This window comes from Channa argus, chromosome 1 (assembly GCF_033026475.1).
Source record: "Channa argus isolate prfri chromosome 1, Channa argus male v1.0, whole genome shotgun sequence".
NCBI classification, from domain to species: Eukaryota; Metazoa; Chordata; class Actinopteri; order Anabantiformes; family Channidae; genus Channa; species Channa argus.
The window spans coordinates 20498589-20517760 of NC_090197.1; the positions used below are offsets into that span (position 1 = coordinate 20498589).

Below are 19172 nucleotides of genomic sequence, written 5' to 3' on the forward strand. Positions count from 1 at the left end.
AGAGTTTAGATAGAGTTTAACATTAAAAAAAAAGAAGTGATCAATAAACTATTTAAACGTTAATGGTTAATTCTTGATATAGATATAAATAAAAGTAATGGATAAAAAGATGAGATGAGTAGTCAGCAAGCTAGAACTAATATACGAACAGAAATGAAATAGCCTATAATTAGCATTAGTAAGACATTAAGCAAGCATTATTCGATTTAAACAAATGTTTTCCTTAATTTTTATATGTCTGACAGCTGCCTTACAGATCACTTTTATCTTTGCAGCTTTCGTCCTCTGTTCTTTTCCTCCCACAACTCAATAATTTCATTCTCCAAGTTACCTGTGTAATTGTGAGAGGGCAATGTATGCACTGTCACACACTTGCTTGTAGATGATGGAGTGTTTTCACAGTTCATCACTCCCAAAGTCCTCACCTCTTTTCTTCCCCCCATCCTGCTGCCATTGTTTTACAGCCCAGTATAATTAAAGGAGGAGAAAAGGGAAGAAAAGAGGATAGAAAGAAGGAAGGAAGGAGAGCAGGATGAGATTGGAGGCTAATTGACTGAGGATGACTGAGCAAAGGGGTGGAAAGATGGAGCCGGGTGGGGGGTAGGGAGAGAGAGAAAGGGGGGTGACAAACTAGAGAAGTGCAGATTAAACGGAGGGAGGAGAGACAGGGAGAGGAGGCGGGGGAGCTCAAACTGGCAACCCTGCCCCAAATGCCAAAGTTCTATTTTGTCATTGGGTAGCTGTGACAGAGAGAGAGAGAGCCAAGAGAGAAATAAAACAGAGAGAGAGAGAGTGAGAGACTACGACTGGATACCAGTGACCGAGCAAAAGAGTAAAGCAGATTGTGAATTTTCTTAGTTGTCATGGGCCCTTGGGGGTCGATCAAGTGGCGCTGCTAACTCAGAGAGGAAAGGCCAGAAGACACACACGAAGAAATACCGACGACAACAATAAAAGCAAACAAATGCAATTGACAACAAATAACTAAGGACACCTAGGCTTTTATAAGTAACTGCGGAAAAGAATCGGAGAGGAGACAGTCTTCAGTGCATTGCATCTACGCAGCAGAGAACACCGCCGACAAGATCACCCAAAAGCCATCAGTCATCCACCCAGAGAGTAAAGGACAGAGACATGAAGAGACCTCACGACTACAGCTCGCCAGACTCGGACACCGATGAGTTTATTGATGTGGGACAAGAAGACAGCTACTGGTGAGCATCAACCAACCACACCTGAAACTGTGAAACATGCCCTCCAGACACACTTCAAAGCAAATTGACATGGTAACATCTGTTTTAGTTGCTCATGACATATTTGACAGTAAACTAAAAGCATGTCAACACGCAGTTTAAAGTTTAAAGACTGCAGGAAAAGTAATTATCATATGTTTAATTTATAAAGCAAATTGTACATTTTTGCTAAATGAATAAATAAATGTAATACGTTTTGACTGAAGTGCTAATGTTGGCTTAAACTTTAGGCCTCTGGCAGCAAATATTGTTTTTTTTTTTTCTATGTGACCTTGACAATTTTTGCATAATTAACTCAGTGAAGTCATTAATAATTACTGCATGGATGTCATTCATTATCAAATTGTGTAAGTCCTGTTTGAAGCATTAAGACAGAGGCTAAAGTCATGAGTAGAATCATCAAACACTGTATCGACTGCACATAAAAAAACACTTGAACTTAAAATTGATAGAAAATGGTAATTAATTCACAGATAAACATCATCAAGCATTATTGGTTTATTTTTTAATTGCAAGTTATTGCAATGAAACAGTGTTTGAAACAGGATTTTAATTATTTTCAGTTTATGGATTATCTAATGTTGCATGAAAATGAAAGAAAAAAAACAAGCTGTCAAAGTCACACAAACGCAAAGGACTGAGGATCATTGGCATTGTGTTGGAAAACTGAGGTGCACAGTGAATTTAGTTTATTATACTCACTCTTTCATAATCTTTCTTCATTATTATATTTTTATATAAATCCATGATATAGAAAATAATTAATTGCAGCTGTTGGTGTTTTTTAAACAAGTGCATGTTTTTTATTTGTAAAAAACAAAAAAAATCCATAAGACATTTGAATGTGAATGTGCCAAGCTGTGTAACTGTAGTTAATTATGTACAATTTGTTTCAGTGTTGTTAAATGATTACACAAACTCATTACTAGAATTCCTTGGCTGGCAGTACGGAAATGTGGATTAAAGGGAATACTCATAAGTGCATATGTAGTATACACACAACACATTCCCAGCCTTATTGGTTACATCACCAGCACTCTGCAAGCCAGTAACATTACAGACGGTTTGGATAAATCAAAATGCCATGTGACATGCAAATAGAAGACAGCGCTGTCTTTTCAAGTCAACCCCATCAAACATAAACCTAAACAAAAACACACAGCTAAATTGGCAGCCTTCATGTTAAAATCTAATAGAAGTGCAATAATTCTCTGGTGGGGCAGTTTGAAGGGATCTCCAAGCTGTCAAGCTCTTTTGGGCCTTGTAAGAGAAGAGTTCACAAACAAACACAACCCACATTTTGATTGACTGCACTCGGAGGAGCTCAGATCCCATGCCGCATGTTGGAGTCCCATGCGAGAGAAAGCGTTGCCCCGAGGCTATATAATCATCTTTCTAAAAGTGCTTTAGTTCAGATGGAAAGGAGAACAGCATGTCATTTCACTGAAACTAATGTTCACAAGCGCATTCAAACAAAAACAATCCTATCTTTCTTTCTCTCCTGGACACTTTTATCCCACTCTGTGCCCAAAAAGAAATTAGATTGAAGGGAGTTGATGTGCCATCCTCTTTCTGTGTCATATTAAGGATGGTAATGACAACAATATGCAACAGAATGAAATTTACCCAGTTTTCTTCTGTGCCATCTCCAATCTCCTTTGTCTCTAAGTTTTCTCTGCTCCATCTTTATGGTACAGCCCTGTCACTGGGTCCATGTCTCCTGGCAGTGCCTCACAGATTCTGGCCCGAAAGAAGAGAAGAGGGGTGAGGAGATTACAGCCTCAGCTCTTTATCTTTTTAGTTCTGTCATTTTGCTTAGTACTAACTGTCCATTTGCTCTTCTCTTTTTGTAGATCATAGAGAAGAGGCGCAGAGACCGGATTAACCACAGCCTGTCAGAGCTCCGGAGACTTGTGCCCAGTGCTTTTGAGAAACAGGTAACTGCTCTGAAAATTAAAATCTATGAAACATGTTATGTTTATATGACAGAAAGGATTAGGCTTCATCAAATATGATGCATCTGTCACTCCTCCTCTCAACAGGGTTCGTCTAAACTGGAGAAAGCAGAGATTCTGCAGATGACAGTGGACCACCTCAAACTGCTGCATGCCATGGGAGGAAAGGGTGATTAAAAGTCACTTTTTAACTTTTGCTCATGGTCATTTGTTTTCTGTACAACATGAACACCAAATCCCCTGGAAAAAAACTATTGCTGGAAATAATCTAAAACCCATTAGAACACATAAGTATTTATTGTCTTCTTTGTTTTAACAGAAGATTAAAAACAACATGTTCACTAGATGCATTTTTCATGACTAGCTGCATTTTACTGCTGTTATTACCACTGTTGCCTAGGGCTTGCTCAAGGGGGAAATGTTGGGTTCTCTCTATACATCTTTATAGTCTGGACTTTATTCTGTAAAGTGCCTTGAGATAACTTTGTTGTGAATTGGCGATTTATAAATAAAGTTGAACTGAAGTGAATTGAATTATTCAGTGCTAGTCTAAATTCTTTTTCTCTGTCAGGTTACTTTGATGCAAGGGCCTTGGCAGTCGACTACAGGACCCTGGGCTTTAGGGAGTGCGTTGGGGAGGTGGTGCGGTACCTCAGCTCCCTTGAGGGGGAGTCCCCGGACCCTATAGGAGCCCGCCTGGTCTCCCACCTCTCTCACTGTGCAAGCGAGCTAGACCCTCTCCTTCTACAGTCACACCCGCCCTCAGCCTTGCCCTTCCCTCCCTGGCCGTGGGCATCTTTCACGCAGATTTCCCCCACCTCACCAGCCTCCTCATCTCCTTTCACTAGCGGGCGAAGAGATCTGGCCCTGCTGGGAAGCTACTCATCACCGGCCTCCCTCCGCCTTGGCCCCCTGGCTGGCTGCCAGCAGGGTGCACCACCGCTCCTCACGCCTACAGCCCTGGCTACTGTCCACAGGGTGCCCACCCTTGCTGGATCCCCAGCCCTAGCCCCCTCTAGACCTACCCAGTCATCCCCTCACAGCACCACCAGGGCCTCGCCTCTTCCTCTCCCCACCCCTTCCACTGCTTCTCCTTCTACCTCCTCATCTTCTACATCATCCTCTTCTTCTGCCCCACCTCAAGTCTCTTTTAGGCCTTTTGCACCTCTGGGGTCTCCCACAGCCCAGCGTAGGGGCTTGAGCGCATCAGCCAAGCCAGCTAATGGATGGGGGACTGAGATTGGAGCCTTCTGAGGGTCAGCTCCAACATGTTTTCCAAATGAACACTGTACAGTGGACATGGAGCTCTCATACAAGCCGTGTAGCAAATATGATACCTTTAATGATTGTCTCTGCTTTTGAGGGATTCTAAAAGCCATATCAGACAATGGGTGACATTTTATATCAGGGGTTCTCAATCCTGGTCCTCAAAGACCTCAAAGGATTTTTTTCCAATTAACCATGCTAATGGCTCGATCATGTGTGTTCAATGTGAAACTGTGTGTGAAACTGGAAGACACCATCTCAGATTAGGGTGGACCTTGGACCAGATTTAATTGACATGGTATCTTTCAGTCTCTGATTGACTGAACGCACTTGATCTAGGAAATCAGCGGTGAGTAGGGTAGGGTTAGTTGAATAAAAGGCAGAGCAGGGGTCCTTGTGAACCAGGACAGAGAACCCCTGTTTTAGATTGCAAACAATTAAATATGATGTAGGAATAAAGGAATGTGAAGGAATAGAAGATCTGAATAAAGTCATGTTCATGATCGCACTTGGCAGTGGGGCCCTGGTGGCTCAGTGGTAGAGCATTGGGTTGGGATGCAGAAGGCTGTGGGTTTAAATGCCACCCCACCAGGTGTGGTCCCAGCCCAACCACCAAGAGCCACCTCGGGAAGCACATCCAGCGTAAAAAACCCACGCCAAATCAATGTGCGGAGTATATTCTGCCGTGGCGAACCCTGACGGGACAAGCCGTAGGCCGTTGATCTTTTGATCTCACAGATACACACAGAGTGTTCAACGGAGCCATATATGTATAATGATGCTCAACAGAGTCAAGTTGAGCTTTTGCTGATGTTTTTACTGTGATATTTGTTTTTTTCCAAAACATGTATACATTTGGTTACATTTTCAAGTTGTGATGAATGTTTGACAAAAATCTCTATAAAGACTAAGTGCCTTGACTTTGATCATGTTAGTCTGTGAATTTTCTTTTCTGACTGTGTGCGCAAATGCAAGCATCTATTTTACCTGCTATTAATATGAATGGAAAAGGAATGATTGAAAACTACATGTTACGCACTCATCCATATTACCCATGTCTGCAAACATGTTCCTCAGCTGTAACCCCCTCTGTATCTCAGCTGTCTCCAGCGATGGCTGATGGGAGCTGTGGTCTTGTGGCTGCAGAGGATAAACATGGTGGGAGCTGGTGATGTTTTTGGGATGCCGCGGTGAAACAAACAGACCAATCACTTTGCCCTCTAATTGGCAGTCCCCTGTAATTAACTTTACCCTCATATCAGTCTATGTATCTTCCTTTCCTCTGCTGTCTCGCTGCCATTCTTTCTCTCCAATCTTGTGGTACACCAGCGGATATCTTCTCTCCCTGTTTGTCTGCGCCACTGTCTCCTCAACAATGGACAGACAGTATAAGAAGAGGGCAAGAGGGAGGGAAGAAGAAAGGGGAAAACAAAGAAAAACATCTGAAGGGCTGTGGTTGGGTGACTGATTGGGCGTAGACGTTCAATAACAGGGTGGGAAAGAGACAGGACACAGGGTTAAGGGGAGATGAAAAGGAATTTGAAGGTTTAAAGGAACAGGGAAAAAAATGGTGTGAATCACAGCGATTCGGCCAGTATGCAGACGGTGCATGAAAAACCCCTGAACAACGATGAATGACAGTTGCAACGAGTTGTTTCTCAAGAAGATCAGCATAATTATGCTGTGCTTCACCAAAACGGCTCCGCTGGGATGAGAGAGCAGAGAAGACTCTTGTGTGTGTTTACTGCTGGAGAACGCTTTGATCTACTTCAGGAGGCAATGTCTGTGGTCTGCAGCCCCAAAATGTGTGTGTTCCGCAAAGTGCGTATTGTTTATTTGAGTTAGTGTGCTAGTGTGTGCTTTAGCCAGTCTCATGTGTTTTCTGCCCTGTGTGTGTGTGTTTGTGCCTTGCTGAGTGTTATGTTTATGTAGTGTTGAGTGCACACACTCTTGTGAATGTGTGTGTATGTGTGCAATGTGAGTCTTCAGGCCTGGCGTCAGGACTGAACCACAGTGGCGGCGTGGCTCTCGTGCGAGGCCGGCCGGCGGTTGGACGGACGGTATGGTGGTGGAATGTTTGCGGAGGGTGCATACGTACACACACACACACAGGCATGCAGACAACACACCAACACAGACACAAACACACAGCCGGGCTGGCACTATTCTAGCCTCTGAGTAGAGGAGCCAGAGTCACCACCACAGCTTCCAGGAAGGACAACCACAGTCGCACTGCACTGGGTTTCCCACGGGGGAGGGGGGGCGAGAGGGAGCAGAGAGGATGGAGGAAAGGGAGCAGTGGGGAAAGAAGGAGGGAAGTGCTGTGTTTTTGAGCGTGGATGTTGGGCAAAAGCACAGGCTATGGAGCAGACCATCGCTCTGGTTCAGGCCGATTGAGGAAAAGAGGAGGGCTCTGTATGCAGGAACGGGGGAGAGAAAGAAAATGTCAAATATCAGGAAGTGAGTAAACACTTCTCCTTCCCAATCCATAAAAAAACATGATCTATGCATTAGTGGGAAATTAGATAATATATGTGCAATTTTATATGAACACGTGTCTCTATTTCTGTGTGGAAACACATTTAACTTGAGCAAATTTCCCAAATGATCCAGAAATTGGTCAAATTACAACCATTTAACCGTTATCAATCCAACTAATGAAAAAAGTCCTTTAGGCAGCAATGCTGGCAAACTACAGTTTAACTCCCCACTTATCCCAACTGGGCTGCTCTCAGTCACAATACCTAAGCTTCTTACTTGTCAGTACTGTTGTGTTTGCTTTCCTTGACACTTGGTCGTTATTGCACGGCATTACAATCAAAACAAAATAAAACTCTCTGCAAACAATAGCTCTTTACAAATGAGACAATTAAGTAACAAGGCACTTTAAGCACAGCAGCTCTCAGAGAGAAGGTTCTGGAAAAACTTTTTTCTGCATTTTATTGTCCACATCTGTATATTTGTACATTATTATGACTGATTGTTGACTCATTTAGTTATTGGACTGACGTGGTGCAATGAACTCCCAGTTGTTACCACAAGCTTCTCAGATGTATTGACATGCTCACATCAAGGTCTCAAATTCTTCTCAAGGTCTCAAAGATTAACTCTATGATGACATGCACACCAAAACAACCAAATCACAAAAATACATCTTTGTGATTTGGCCTTCTCAATATAAGAGTGAGATTTTTCATACCCCACAATGTGACTTTTCAGAAAAACTCCCAAAGACCATCCGTAGTTAAGACGAGGTTTAGTGACCTCTACTGTCAAAACTATATAGTGTAGGTGTAGTAATTTAGGAAGGGCCAAGGACACAGATTCTTTACTTACAACTAAGATAATTAATACATTTAGGGGGATCCAAAATTCAAACTTGCTGTTAAAGATAAATCTTGGCACAATATCTTAATGTAAAGATGAATTCGAATAAGAGTGGTAGAGAATAATTATATTTGTCACAAGGAAGTGAGAGAAAAGTGTAACATTTGCAAATTTGCATTTCAAAGATCACTTCTGAATTATTTATTTCAGTACATATTATGTATGGACTATATGTTTATTTCAAAGTTTATTGAAATAGTGAGATACAAACTATTTATTTATGTTAACAGTTTTTAAGAAAGAAGCCAGACACAGCGTTGTTCAGGTTGGTAACTCAGAAAGGAGCAGACATGGAGATTACATATTTGAGAATGCAGCAGCACCTGGAACACAAAACTTTTTTTGTGTAGACAAAATGATAAAGGTAATTATACAATTAACATGTAGTGTTTTCAAATCTATATTTGTGAAGACTTGTGTCCTTGTTAGCATGAATATATATAATCTATCTAGCACCTGCATCACTCATTTGTCAGTGAGATAGCTGTACAACAAAACTGGCAGTTGAGACCCACAGTACAGACTCTTTGGCAGTCCTCAACATTATCTACCAGGAAACAGCGAATGTCTGAAAAAAGGAAGTCTATTACTTAATCTATATTCTGCCCATTAGCAGAGAGGATCGTTGGATTTCTGCTTCTGTCCTAACAGACACAAAATCTTAATAGTGAATATAAACAGAACTAAAACATAGATACATAATTTCACCCTTTTTTCTCACTGGGTTTGTCACTGCTCATGTCTGTTGTACGATTGTTTCTCTCATGACTGGTTTTTCCAGCATGATGTGTGCCAATAAAAATGGCATTACAGATTTATAAGAATAACGTGGTAGAACACCTACATTAGTTTCAAAATTCTTAATAATATTTTGTTTATTTTATGTAAAAGAGTTAAAACTAAATGAAAGGGTGACTTAATAAGCTACATTTATTGCATTAAAGTATATCTTCACGAGGTACCACTTACGTCATGCTGGAAGACGTTTAACTACATCAACTAGTCTCGAGAAAAATGTTCTTTGGTTAGCTGAAGTACAAATCCGATCCACATAGCAAAGTATAAAATTAATTTTGAAAAAGGAACAACTACATATATTAAAAAATTGAATTTACAGTGATAAAGTCCATATCAAACATATTCAGGGACTTAATTGAAGAATTTAACATTGGACTAACGTGTTATTGGCTGGGTGTAACTGAGGTTGTCTCCTTACTTTAGAAAGTTACATTTGTGGAAGACGAAATATCATGTATGAGTCATGATGGAAAATCATGTATGAGTCAAAAATAATGTTTGAGTCAAAAAATAAAACCAAATACTAACAACAAGTATTTTTTTTTCTGAATTACGAACTCAAAACCCACAGCAGGTGGGTTTTGAGTAATATTCTGCACTTCAGTGTATGTCTGCTGCTTTCAAGCATGTAAAAGAGGACCTGAACACAGTGATGGTCAACGCTGCAATCGCAGAGCTGTACATTGCTGCACCTGCAAGTTTCAAGAAAACTTCAAAACCACAGCATTCAAGTAAGACTTGGCAGCACATTGTGTCAATTTGCCACACACAATGGGCTGGTGCAATTAAGGAGGATTCAAATGTAGAAGATATGATCAAAGCCTTTAAAGGCTTCGAAAAAGCTTCTGCCGCTAAAAAAATAAAGTGAGGTGACCTAGGATCTATGGTAAATTTTTCACAATAAATCTGGAGTTGTACAATGAAACCAAACTCATCCACAATATGCACTGCTGTTCTCTGAATGTTCTGGATGTTTACACTGAAATATTATATTTTAATTTTTTTATAAAGGTTTTGTTTCATGTATTGGGCAACTTTTGTGATCCAGTGTTTGCCTGTTTTGAAGTACTACTATAAATTGTTTGTATCCTGATGAAGAATCCAGATACTTTACCATCTACTGCATTTGTGGCAAGTATCTCTGGTATTGTCCAGTTGACTTTACTATGGCACTTATTCATTAGCAAGGAGAAATAATAATATTATTAAGTGCTTTAACTTGACGGTTTTCAGTTTTCTCACTGCTGCTGCAATTGGCCGACAGTGGGTAAAGACTAGTGAGTCTAGATTGAGGAGCAAAAAGTTTAAGGCTGCGAATTAATGCTCCCACTTCCTTAGTGCATGGCACTGACACCAAAATGTTAACTCACTGAGGCTTGTCTCAATCCATTGCATTACCTCTGCTTCTGGGCTTTTATGTTCTAATGTGAATAACATTATAATGTAAAATTCTTCACTTACACTCTTAATTCTTTCATATTTACCTCATATTTTCAGCTTTTTATCTTTGATAAATAATAGACAGGAAGTGACCTCATAGAAAATAAAGATCAATAGTCTGCCGTTGGGTAGTCCACGCTCTGGTACACCCTATACAGACAAGGCTCTGACAAACAGTAAGCCCAACCCAGAGTTAGGAGGAGCTGAAGCACACATACATGAGTAATTTTCATGTGTGCACACATAATATCCTTAAGATACAGTAGCAAGCATGTTTGTTTGTGACAGGATCGCTGTTACAGAAAAGTATATCTACACAGTAATTATATTACAAAACGGGGTCACAGTGGTGGTGATCTTCAATTATCAAGTGTGAGTTTACAGTTACACGAGTCACTGGAAACCCCATGCTTATAGGCTACAGTCAGTGTTGGTACATTGTTTCTCTGGGGTGAATAAACACTGTATACAGTGAAGACAGTGAAAATTTTTTTCTATAAACAAACCTTTGTGTTCTGGCTAACCAACTAAACTTAAGTAAAGTGTAAGATAAAGTGCTGCTGAGGAAAGAAATTGTGATAACCAGGCCACATGTTCTTGTTTCTGTCTGTTTCTGCCACCTGCTGATGTAAACATGCTTTTACAAAACCCTGTACATCACTCTAGTCTTGTTGCATTGAATTTCTCAAGTATATCCCAAATGTATCTTTTAACAAGTTAAAATGAGTTTGAGCTCTGTGGGTTTTAAATCAATAAAGCAAGCCGACAGCAAACAGAATGTGAAAAGTCTGTTTTATTATTCTGGTTCACACACAACAGGAATCCACCACAGTCTGTGTTCAAATGTGAGACACAACTACCTGACAGATGTAAGAATGAGTGTGTAAATGTGCATGTGAGGAAACAGGATATTATAGATAGGTTGGAAGGTGAATTAGGAAGTGAGAAGGATGAAACAGAGAAATTACAAAATGGTTTCAACTGTCACATGAACATAAACTCATCCACAAAGATTAAATACATTCCTGGATTATTTGTGTGTTTTAATGCACTTTTTTATTTTGTTTTAAACCTGTGTGTGTGTGCAGATCACAGGGGAAATAACAATCCCAATCCTAATTCTAAATAGAACAACTCCTCAGAGAGAAACCCGATACAACGTTGTCCAGTTTGTTAACTTTAGGAGGAGCAGGCAAGGTGATGCTACGCTTGAGAAAGCAGATATTCCTGCAACACAAACAATAGCATCTTTAGTTAAGCAACACAAAGACAACTGTCTAGTTCTAAAGTCAACCTTGATTTTGGTCGGCTAAAAGTTTAATGCTTTCTGGTTACTTAAGCTTGTATGTACAATTGTATTTAAATAGTTTTTAGTATTTGTGTTTATGCTGGTTTGTTTGCATGCAGAACGAATACAGTACCGGAAATCTTGGAAGGGGAATGTTTCAGTGGTGAAGGTGTAGAACTGGCAGTTACGATCTTCAGTGCAGGTCTTCTGACATGTGTCTGCATCATCCATTGGCTCAGGGCGAACGTCAGAACCTAAGAAATCTACTCCTTCAAGAGCAACCTCAAGCCAACCTGATCACAGAAATGAGCAGGGTTAAACATCTGCTGCTTCTGAAACTGCCCCAATAATAAACGGTTAGAATTGTTAGGACAGATAAACAGTTATATGCACTAATACCAGTCTTTGTAATTAATATGTGAGAATAAATAAGAACCTAATCTTAAAATCTGTTGTATTTTGTTGTATTGCTATATTGATGGTACTCACTGTTATCTAGCTGACAGAAGTGTGCTGGGATCCCAGATGTGAATCCCTGTTTGGGTATAGTCACCAATTCATTTGGATTGTTCTTCAGGTTACAGTTGAAGTTATTACTGAAAAAAGAAGAAAAGGGAAACTTGAAAATGTATTTATAAATTATGTCTAAATTTTGAGAGAATGTAAGGTAGAGAGTTGATATGGCAGAAGGGGGGGTGGGGCACCAATGTTTAACAAAATTAGGACAAGATGCTGCTGCAGGAATAAAACATTGCTGATAAACCTCACCCACCTTTCGAATGAGAAGAATGTACAGCTTGGGTGAGCAGAGCAAAGTGCCAGACAGTGTTCAGGTGAGGAAGCGGGGAGGGTCACAAAGTCATTTCCTGGGATGTCAGAACTTGGTAAAAGTTTTCCTTGGCATGCTGGTCAAAACAAACGTAACACAATAAGAAAGTGTCTACAATCTGTAGCATGTTTTCCTCATGCCAGGATTTTTGCAATGATTGTTTGTGTACCTGGCTGAAAAAATTTGGACGTTTGTATGCTGGAAGAGAATCCAGATATCACACCAGTTTTTCTTTCTATATCACCAGTCCTTGCTACTGTCCCGCTGTATTTAAGGTGACATTTATACCTGGAACAGAACAGGAAATGACAGCGTTATTGATCAGTAACCCGCACTGACTGTTGTAGCATCTTTACTGAAGCCCCCCGTTTTTCAATGTACATTTAGTAGTTGCAGTTATTTAATCATATTGCATTACATTATACTAACAGTGTGTTAATAGTTACCTGATGGTTGGTGTTACGAAGGCCTCGTTTACAAAAGTAAAAAACTGACACAAAGGGTCCTGCGTGCAGGCTCTTTGACACTCTTCAAAGTCTGGAGTGAACAAGGCTCTGTAGTCTGCCCCTAGAAAGTCCACGTTCTGGTACACCTCAGACAGACATGGCTCTGGCAGACAGAAAGCCCAACAATTAGAGGTAGTTAAGCAGCGCTTGACTATACATAACTAACTAATAAACATTTTTCATAATTGTTTAACATGGTTGAGTCCTTACCTGATTCTTGGTTGCAGAATTTGAGAGAAAAACCAGAGGTGGCACCCTGTATGGGAATCTGTTGACTGGGCTTTCCAGACGGACTGGACTTGAAAAGGCACTGAAAGTTTCTGCAGAGAGGGGCAGATAAATGTATTATCTAGGGGTAAAATCTTTTGCTTATGACAATAGTTAGACTTTGGTTTTGTTCAGCTTGAAATATTTACAGAATGCAAGATTTAGTTCAAAGGACTTGTTTTAGGAAGATACAGTCATTAAAATTAAACCCCTCACTCTTTAGTATTTAATTGCTGTCGCTGTCATACCTGTTGTCTTGGGTCCAATCAGCTCGGACAAAGGTAAAGAAAAGGCAGGAGGGGTCCTGGGTGCACAGCAACTGGCAATGGGTCACATCAGGAGAGTAGAGAAATGATATGTCTCCTCCTGGAAAGTCCACATTTTCCAGTACTTCTGGAGTACAATCTGAAGATGTACAAAAAGAAGCACATACATGTTTTTACATTTACAAATACACCCATTTTAAACAGATTAGATACATGAAAGGGCTAGATATTCAGTTAAATATGTCCACACACTTAGGCAAATATCGTGTGATTATAAGTTATATGTATTACCTTGGCTAAGCGAGAGGCTGCAGAGAGAAAACAGGACCACCAAAACCAAATGAGAGCTCATCTTGTCCTTCTTCGCTGGTGTTCTGCAGAGGAAACTGAGATTGCTGAAGCACAACGGCATTTAAAGAGGTGGTTCTGCAACTGCAGGTTTCGCAACTGCAAAGTGTTTGTACATTGTTGACAAACTCAGTGGGTGGTTTACATCAGCGTCAGTGCGGTTAATTGCCAAACTTTGCATCCCCTTATTTATTGAAATGCCATATAAGGGGCTGCATGGGGGATGCAAACTTAACCTAAATGTAACATAATAATAACGGACATTTAGCTGGTACAAATGTTCTTCTATCATCAGAGGGAAGAAAAATGATTAAGAAATTTATAAACACAAGTTACAGTAAAATAATGAAAATTATATCAGTGCCAAAGTTCGCTACACTCTGGATAAATCAAAAATGAACTTTAGATACATTTGCAATGGCTAATTTTGCATTAAATATGTTGATGAAAAACAGTTTTACAGTTTATGCCATTTAAACATGAGGAGAGCAAATATTATGACATCTCATATTAGTTGCCTTGTGAGCCACAACTGAGCTGCTAAACTTTCACAATTCCACTGGCAACATGTCAACATCAATACCATCAAAGAAATTTGAGTGACCTGTGTTTCAGAGTCCAGATTAAAATCAGCATTTAAATGTTCTGGCACCAAGACCATAGAACTGCTCTTCTGTACTATATGAAGTGAATAGGAAACATAGAAGCGAGGGGGTATGACATATAGTAACAGTCACCAGCAAGACTTGAACCAGTAATTCTGTGATTACGTAGCATACGGCAATTTTTTTATGCAATTTTAGTATTCTAAATTCTGTTCATGCCTTTTTCACTTCTTAATTAACAAGAAAATGTACAGTTCAGTGAGGTGCTGATATGGCGCAAAGGTTGGATTATTATTTTATACCATGACAAGCCAGAGTTTTAGTGCTGATTGTACATCCATTATCCAAATCACAGTAAGTAACTGTAAAGTTCAATAGTAATTTATGGTTTGATTTTAAATCTCAGGCGTAGGGAAAGATAAGTGTTTGGGGTAATGTTAGGCTTGAAGAATAAGACACCACAGGTAATTGGGTTTAACCTCTTCTCACTGCTCATGAGTCTTGAAATCAACAGTACTTTAGCAGCCTCTGCTGTCAAAACTATAAAAATGCAAGAATGAAAGCAGAAGAGGTTTACCTCCTAAATACAATTAAATATAGGGGGTGTCATTTAGTATCATCCCTTACAGAGACCTGTTAAAAATATAAATTCCAGTCACAAGGGGGCTTAAACAGTTCCGCGTCAATTGATCTTGATAAAGCAGGCAAAACTCAAGGTCAGTTTTTATTGCTTTGGTTCACAACACAAGCCTTTATTTGCAGTTCAAGTCACAAAACAAAGGATGTAAAGAAATTAACAAGCAGAGAAAAGACATTTCTTCAAAACCGCAGTCAACTAAAGTAATGTGATGCAAGGAGTGGTTACATAAGACAGTTAGCGTGTGTTTGACTCTCAGAGGTCTTTCAACAAGTCTGAGCCCTGTGGGGTTTCCAGCCAGGTAGGAGGCCAAGTGGTTTTGATGCTGGGTCTGCTCTTCAAAGAATTATAGTACGCTGCCAATTTAGGGTAACGCTCTTCACATAACCTGCAGAAGGAAGAAAAACCATGTAAGACTCAGCAATATGCATGTAATGCTTTGTATTTTGCATGCATTCATCTTGTCATGTAGCTAAAAGTGATTTTCAGTAATAAGACCACTTACCCAAAACGGAAGAGATATGCAATCGCTGGATAAACAACAACATCAGCCAGTGAAAAGTTCTTTCCTGCCAGGAAGGGGCCTGGTCCCTGGAAAACAATAAAAGGCCACATTCAAGTCCTGGTGAGCAGATTTGATAACAAAGATACTCTTGACACATACTGAAAAGGGCTGCATTCAACTGCCTTTAACCGCATAAAAAAAAAAATTAAATAAGAAAACATGTAAAATATTATTAAGTGAGTTTTGGAGCTGCTGTTAGATTTTGTCACCTTTGAACAGAGCCAGGTTGGTTAGTTGCAAATCTTTTTTCTAAGAGTGTGAGGTGAGATGTATTTCTTATTATACAAGTTGACAAATTTCCCTTTGTGTTACAGTCTGTTTGAAATGAAGTTTCATTTGATGATGAGTCTTTGGGAGCCTCACAATCACAAGACTTAAGACATAACATTTTGTTTTGTGTGATTTCTGCTACAGGTGGAACTGTGGGTTGTTTAGGGTTTTCCTAAACATGTAAAACTAAGCCTGATATCACCTTCATCCTAAGTTAAGGGTTTATTTGAACTTTCAATAGAGCAAAAATAAATAAATAAAAACCTCTAAGTGCATCAGCTTCCTAACAAACGACCAGCATGGAACTGCTGTTAGTTCAACAAACTCTTTACCTTCTGCAGGTATCCCTCCCACAGCTTGAGTTCAGAAATCAGAGCTTCTCTGTTCCTCTTCACAGCAGAGTCATGCCGCTCCCCCTCTGGCACCTTCCAGTTGTAGTAAATAACATCAGCTGAAAAACAGGAATGCACTCATGATGGCCGCTCTGAGACATTATGGGACGAGTCATTAAAATCTATCCAGGCTCTACCACCTTAATCCCTACACTGTGCTTAGACTATCTAGCAGTACTTTCATTTCCCTTTGGCAGCTGAAAGTGGGGTTAGTCAGGACTTTAAAAATGGAGAACTTAACTTCCATACTCTGCAGTAGCAGTGAAAACTGCCCAAATCTAGTCTCTATACACACACACACACAATCTTCATGTTAAGTACAAGTTGACTGTAAAAAAAAAAAAAAAAATTGTCTTGTGACTTTGCATGCACACTAGCCTTAGCATGTGATCCTTTGAGGGATTAACATGACCTTTCATCACTACCTGTTTTGAGGAGTGGATAACATAGGCTTTTTGCAGTCATCCTAATTATGTGAATGCACAGCTCATTAGTCCATAGCCTGTGTTGTGAACAACTCTTAGGTCTCTTAAGGGACTCAGTCTCCCTCCGAGTACAATAACTAAAGACATGAGGGCACATCGGTGCATGATGTTGCCAAGTGTAATATAGTTCAAAGTCTGATTGGCAACAACAAACCAAATCATAGTTTACTAATCAGAACCCCTCCCCCCCAAAAAAGCGTCACTGAACACAACTTTCAAATGTTAAAGGGACCTCACATCACATCACATCCATTACTGTTTATATACAGGATGTACAGTCTCAACAGGTGCTTACAGAAAAACAGTAAGTTGGGGTTAACATACCCATTTTCTGGCTCAGGGTTTGACCTTCAAACATGCGCTGGTACATATGACCCTCCTCAGTGATACACTCTGGTGTCAGCCGGTTTCCCTGGGACTGGAATTTTTTCTGTTGTTAAAGACATGAACAGTGAAACTATTATGAGCAGCTGCAGCTCCAGTTTCCTCTGTCCGTGGTGTAGAGTGTCTCTTTGTCGACAAGGCATTGTTGAACATAATGCAAGGTGCTTGGAACTTCATGTGTTTGCATAAAAGTTTAATTAGGGCCAGGTTCAGCATCTTGGCCAAGGTTCTTACCTCTAGGAACATGCAGGCACCGTAGGACTCATTCACGACAAGGTCCCCAATTTTGAAGGCAGGAAGCTTTAAGAGGGATATTATTAATCAGTAAAAATTATTTGACATTTGTGCATACTTGGAAGTGCATGCATACTGCAAGACTATATAATTTCTAAGTACCTGACCCCTGGGATTTATATCCAGGACTTGCTTTGACTTGTGATCCATTTTCTCAAAGGAGAGCTGCACGCTGTTGTAGTCCCGCACGTTCTTTTCCTCCAAGGCGATCAACACCCTCCAGCAGGGAGGAGAACCGGAGCCCCACATCACGGTTATATTGTTGGCCATGGTTTCAGAGGGAGCTGCGACAATACTAGCTGAGAAACAGAAGAAAGGTGGAAGAGTGAAGTGGGAATGGGAGAGATATGGGTTTTATAACCGCCACCGCTCCCTCTTAACCCGGATTGGTGGGTTTAAGTCCCATCCCACGTTTGTGCCTTCACCAAAGATTTGCGACGCAAGACAGTCAAGATAGTTCACCCCCTATCCAAGCGTGTTATAAACCCCTCTTCATTTATTTGACCATCATGATGCTACATTGTAGTGTGCATGCATCAGTAAAACACAAACATCGGTGGCTGTATTTATTAATGTTATTAGTTAGGACGTGAGTCTTTTCGCGCAGGCATTTACAAAGTCTATTGTGAGATGGAGGGACTTCTCTTGATTTGTCTCAACACTCTTTGACATCAGAAGATAGGGAGATTATGAAATATGGGCTAAAGGGAAGTATAGACACTAAAATTACCTTTCGTACTAATTTTGTGCACTGATGACAACGGTATTATTACACACAGCAACACGTGTATGCAACTGTAATGAGCACATTAACTCATAAGTTAAAATACACATTGAAAAAAAGCTTTATAGTGAAAAAAGTCTATTAAACACAAATCCAGGACAACCAGAAGTTGTTAAAAGATAACTATGTTCCTGCAGTGACCCTACACAGGGGTGTCACATGGTTTATAGGGCCTACAGTAACTTCATATATGTTCTGCTGTTACTGAAGTAAGATGAGAGATCTTTCAGTTCTCAAGTGATTTGCTGTTTCCTTCTTGTATGTGTGTACTGCATCTTACATTTTGAAATTTTAAAAACTCATGATGACTCAGCATTTTTGTATGCCCCCCCACACACACACAAACATGCAAATCCAGTTCTGCCACATTTAAATCAGCACTTTATGTAAGTGCTAGATAACTTATCCTTTTATTTCTGATGGTGACACCATCTAAACGCGATTTCACTGTGCTTCACTTTCTGCGTCGCACTTCAGATTCAAGACTTTGAGCTCTAGACTGATTGATTAATTGCCATTGTCAACACTAAAGTGGGAATAAACCGAAGTTCTGTGACATATAAAATACAGTTTGCAATCACTGCATTCAAAACACAAGTGAATGAAAGAAAGCTGAACTAATCACATGGAAATCATGTGGGAGTTTTTAAACGTGTCCAGCAATGCATTCAGCTGCTCTCCAGTATCATTTTGTGTTTCTGGAAATTAAGACAAAAACATTGCATGATCTTTTTTTTTCATAAAGGACCAGCTTTTAGTTTTAGGCGAGGAAACCCACAACATTCCTTCTATATCTGTCTCCATCGTTGTGTATGTTGTGTCTCTGTAGAGACTGAAGATTTCCTGAGAGAATATGTGACTAGATTTGGTTTTGCTTGCTTGTTGCCGCACAACATGGAAAACAATTCTGGCACATTCCAATCCATCCATCTATTATCTGTTACCGCTTATCGTATTTAGTGTCGTGGAGGCGCTGGAGCCTATCGCAGCTAATATTTGGCAAGGGGCACTGTACACACTGAACAGGTCTCCAGTCAATCTCAGGATGAACACAGTGAAACATACACAGACAGAAAAACATTCACACCTACAGGCAATTTAGAGTCACCCATTAAACTACCATGCAGGCCTTTTTTGGACTGTGGATGGAAAC

The 19172-nt window shown here is 40.1% G+C and overlaps 3 protein-coding genes across 4 annotated transcripts; 1 reads left to right on the top strand and 2 right to left on the bottom strand.

Annotated features, from left to right (window-relative positions):
- The first annotated feature begins 662 nt into the window (after positions 1–662).
- heyl (hes related family bHLH transcription factor with YRPW motif like) lies at positions 663–5400 on the top strand. 2 transcript variants are annotated; one of them, XM_067505753.1, is made up of 5 exons: positions 663–1214; positions 2923–3017; positions 3107–3190; positions 3296–3377; positions 3780–5400. In XM_067505753.1, exons 1-5 carry the CDS (start codon positions 1178–1180, stop codon positions 4460–4462), a joined length of 981 nt encoding a protein of 326 aa, XP_067361854.1. In that variant the 5' UTR covers positions 663–1177; the 3' UTR covers positions 4463–5400. The 2 variants fall into 2 exon arrangements, with proteins under 2 accessions (XP_067361854.1, XP_067361845.1); XM_067505744.1 differs by having other exon boundaries at positions 664–1214; positions 2951–3017.
- Positions 5401–10874: 5474 nt separating this feature from the next.
- Positions 10875–13701, bottom strand: LOC137128073 (coagulation factor XI-like). Its single transcript, XM_067505761.1, has 9 exons — positions 13547–13701; positions 13238–13394; positions 12933–13042; positions 12663–12825; positions 12386–12504; positions 12160–12292; positions 11877–11983; positions 11521–11680; positions 10875–11326 (listed from the first exon to the last, which is right to left on the bottom strand). Exons 1-9 carry the CDS (start codon positions 13665–13667, stop codon positions 11221–11223), a joined length of 1176 nt encoding a protein of 391 aa, XP_067361862.1. The 5' UTR covers positions 13668–13701; the 3' UTR covers positions 10875–11220.
- Positions 13702–14919: 1218 nt separating this feature from the next.
- LOC137128079 (glutathione S-transferase A-like) lies at positions 14920–17572 on the bottom strand. The gene is made up of 6 exons (XM_067505770.1): positions 17338–17572; positions 17176–17241; positions 16882–16987; positions 16013–16131; positions 15351–15436; positions 14920–15233 (listed from the first exon to the last, which is right to left on the bottom strand). Exons 1-6 carry the CDS (start codon positions 17503–17505, stop codon positions 15101–15103), a joined length of 678 nt encoding a protein of 225 aa, XP_067361871.1. The 5' UTR covers positions 17506–17572; the 3' UTR covers positions 14920–15100.
- Between the last annotated feature and the right edge of the window lie 1600 nt (positions 17573–19172).

What these genes read in the sequence shown, in the direction of transcription:
- heyl (XM_067505744.1), top strand. Translation starts at nt 1,135, where the DNA reads ATGAAGAGACCTCACGACTACAGCTCGCCAGACTCGGACACCGATGAG. An exon ending in GGACAAGAAGACAGCTACTG is followed by an intron (nt 1,215 to 2,950) that starts GTGAGCATCAAC and finishes TTTATGGTACAG; the next exon opens with CCCTGTCACTGGGTCCATGT. An exon ending in CCAGTGCTTTTGAGAAACAG is followed by an intron (nt 3,191 to 3,295) that starts GTAACTGCTCTG and finishes TCCTCTCAACAG; the next exon opens with GGTTCGTCTAAACTGGAGAA.
- LOC137128073 (XM_067505761.1), bottom strand. Translation starts at nt 13,667, where the DNA reads ATGCCGTTGTGCTTCAGCAATCTCAGTTTCCTCTGCAGAACACCAGCG. An exon ending in ATTCTGCAACCAAGAATCAG is followed by an intron (nt 12,826 to 12,932) that starts GTAAGGACTCAA and finishes TCTGTCTGCCAG; the next exon opens with AGCCATGTCTGTCTGAGGTG. An exon ending in CTTCTGTCAGCTAGATAACA is followed by an intron (nt 11,681 to 11,876) that starts GTGAGTACCATC and finishes TTCTGTGATCAG; the next exon opens with GTTGGCTTGAGGTTGCTCTT.
- LOC137128079 (XM_067505770.1), bottom strand. Translation starts at nt 17,505, where the DNA reads ATGGCCAACAATATAACCGTGATGTGGGGCTCCGGTTCTCCTCCCTGC. An exon ending in ATATAAATCCCAGGGGTCAG is followed by an intron (nt 17,242 to 17,337) that starts GTACTTAGAAAT and finishes TCCCTCTTAAAG; the next exon opens with CTTCCTGCCTTCAAAATTGG. An exon ending in GGGAGGGATACCTGCAGAAG is followed by an intron (nt 15,437 to 16,012) that starts GTAAAGAGTTTG and finishes ATTGTTTTCCAG; the next exon opens with GGACCAGGCCCCTTCCTGGC.